We start from the raw sequence: 2970 nt of genomic DNA, 5'->3' as shown, positions 1-2970 counted from the left end.
TTGAATTGTTTAATTTTATATATTTTAATTAATAATTTATATAAAATATATCTTTTATTAATAATTATATTTTAAAAATTTTATCTTTAAATTATATTTATTTAAAATATAATATACATAAAAATTTATAAATATTATTATAAATTTATATTTTATAATTATTTATTTATTTATACAATTAGGTTTGAATAACGAGGACCAAATCTATAAAATCCAACCCGACATGATTATTATTATTTAAATTAGAATTCATTTCAAACCCAATTATATACTATCTAAATTCATTTTAATAGGGTTCTGTTGAGTTAAGTATCAAAATATTCGATCCGTTATCCCCAATAATAAGTGTTTTTTTTTATTATTTTGTTGATTAAAATAAAATATATTATTTATTACATCACTAATTTTGTGTGTTTTTTTCATTAATATCATATGAATATTTTATCAACTTAATTCAAAAAGATATTATTTTAATGGTGTGTAATGAATATAGAGCACATATCCATGTTAGGAGACTCAATGAGTTATTATTAACATCTACATTCTCCAAATTTATTGAATAAAATTTAATAAAAACAATAACTTATAAATTAAATTGATAAAATAAGAAATCTAATATAACATTAAAAAAGTAGGCAAAGTTTAAAGACTATCCATAAGATCAAATTTGTTTACATTGATTAAACTTGTAATTAAAGAATAATTTGATCAGCAATATGGACTAAGCAGCTTAATTATAATGTTTAATAATATTAAATTATTTTTTAAATGATAAAATTTTAATTTCAAATGTTAATAAGGATCAAATTGAAAAAAAAAAAATTATCATCACATTTTTGGATAAGATCATCAACAACCGCAATCAAGAAAGAAAAAGTGAAAAGGGGAATCCAATTGAGATGTACGTTTAATTAATTAGCTAAATAAGAATCTTATTAATTATATTCTTGATATTGTGTTATCTATCCAACCATAATTAAAATTACAAAAACCCCAAATAGAAATTCATTTAAAGACCACACGATTAAACAATATTTACAGAGATAGATTATTTCATTTTCTCTCAATCTTCCTACATAGAATATTCTACTAATAATATATATATATATAATACCCACTAATTAAACTGTAATTAATATTGAGAACTTGAGACAAAACTAATTAATGCATCAACATTTCCAAAATTTTACTTATCATCCATGGATTTTCTTGGCCTGCAAACACAGCCAATCAAAACAACAAACGGATCATTATTAAAGCAGAGAGTTTATGGGTTAGTAATAGTAGTATGTGTATTTGAAACTACCACTGCACCTATGTCAGAGAGGATCAGGCTGAATGAATCTCTCTTATTACCCGACCAACTCTTAGGAGTAGTTTCAAGTTTTAAGAACAAGGAATGAAATAATAATGGTCTTACATTTTCTCCATTGCCTTTGGAGTTACGAGCTGCCATAGCTGCTTGATCACCAGGAATGAAAGGTCTGCCATGAGAACGACCACCAGGAGGAGGCAACGCAGAAGAGTGAGTCTCGGGTCCTCTATAATCAATCTCGTAAATTTCTGGCTCTGTTACTTCAGATCCTGCTACACACCCAACAAAACAAGGACGAAACTTAGCTAAATTAACCATGCATCCTCTTATTTACAACCATAGCTAAATGAAGTTCTTGATTCTAAGTGCAGAGACCTCTTGCTCTTGAAATGCAAGGCAAGACAAGAAGGAGGAGTAGGAGAAAGATGGAGGTGATACTACACTTGATCTTCATAGAATAATCACAATTTTTTTGATGATGGGGTTCAGGTCTCACAAGCTATAGCTAGCCAGCTATATATGTATATCTATATACTCATTTACACTTGTGTATACACATAAAAAAGATGAAGAAGCAGCAGAAGAAGGAGAAGAAGAAGAAGAAGGAAAGACAGATGATGGATAATTAAAGCAAATGAGATGGTCACCAAGGAATAGAAAGGGTTAAGGCAGTTGAGGTATTTTCTTTCAGCCTTTTAGCAAATTAAATGAAATGGTCACAATCGACACCGCAATAGGTTGCTAGGTAACGATGTCGATGTGTTGGTTGGAACATTTATGTATTCTAACCATATCATATATACACCTAAATAGATTTTACGCTATTATTTTCTCTCATTATTAAGTCGGTTTGAAAAAAACAAAAAAACTTAATTTTAATACACAAATTTTAATTTAAAAAGACCTTTAACCATAAAAATTAAAAAAAAAAATTCAATATATGTATATAATTATTTTTTATTTATGTATTTGTAGTGATGGTGTAGACAAGTCATGTGTGGAAATTATTATAATGTCTTGTGTAGGTACATGTCTTATTTATAAATTTTTATTCGGTGTAATCGTTATACATATAACGGTTTAATTATAATCATTAATTATGATAAGACTGATCACAATCAACGATTACAATAAAATTATTATACATACATCAGTTTTATTATATAGTTTTTCATATCTTGGCAGGACTTTCACATTAATCTCACACCTTTTGTTTCTGTTTATATTTCTTTAGAGCAAAATCAATAGCTAAAATTGACAAATACTAAAATTTCTCAATAGGAATAAGGTTGGGAATTATTTTTTCTTTAATATATATCTTCACATCCCACAGCCCAACAAAAACAAAGGGGAAAAAAAAAGGTTGGTGGGCACTTTCTTTCATTATTTTTTTTAAGGAATGGGACCTTTAATTAGAGGGAATTAGGTGAAGTTAATAGTATACTTTGAATCTTTATGTGATAAAAAAAAAAAAAAAGAAAGATAAGGATAATTCAATTATTGGTAACTTTAATTTATAAGTTTAATAATTAAAAAATATATATATTTTAAAATATATTTTTGGTTATTATTAAATTAAATATTAATTCTAAGTTATGTTAATATTATTAAATTAATAAAAACAATTATTGCCATGAAGGGTGTAAGCAAGACCA

The 2970-nt window shown here is 26.1% G+C and overlaps 1 protein-coding gene across 2 annotated transcripts; it reads right to left on the bottom strand.

Moving 5' to 3' along the window:
• Positions 1–906: 906 nt before the first annotated feature.
• On the bottom strand, positions 907–2015 carry LOC131178577 (uncharacterized). Of its 2 annotated transcripts, XM_058143553.1 has the most exons (3): positions 1691–2001; positions 1421–1587; positions 907–1214 (listed from the first exon to the last, which is right to left on the bottom strand). In XM_058143553.1, the coding sequence occupies exons 1-3, from the start codon at positions 1767–1769 to the stop codon at positions 1194–1196; spliced, it is 267 nt and encodes an 88-aa protein (XP_057999536.1). In that variant the 5' UTR covers positions 1770–2001; the 3' UTR covers positions 907–1193. The 2 variants fall into 2 exon arrangements, with proteins under 2 accessions (XP_057999536.1, XP_057999535.1); XM_058143552.1 differs by having other exon boundaries at positions 1162–1587; positions 1691–2015.
• Positions 2016–2970: the final 955 nt, after the last annotated feature.

The sequence above is a fragment of the Hevea brasiliensis genome, chromosome 3 (assembly GCF_030052815.1).
Source record: "Hevea brasiliensis isolate MT/VB/25A 57/8 chromosome 3, ASM3005281v1, whole genome shotgun sequence".
NCBI lineage: Eukaryota > Viridiplantae > Streptophyta > Magnoliopsida > Malpighiales > Euphorbiaceae > Hevea > Hevea brasiliensis.
Note: the sequence above shows the minus strand (reverse complement) of the source record. Positions and strands in the feature narration are given on the sequence as shown.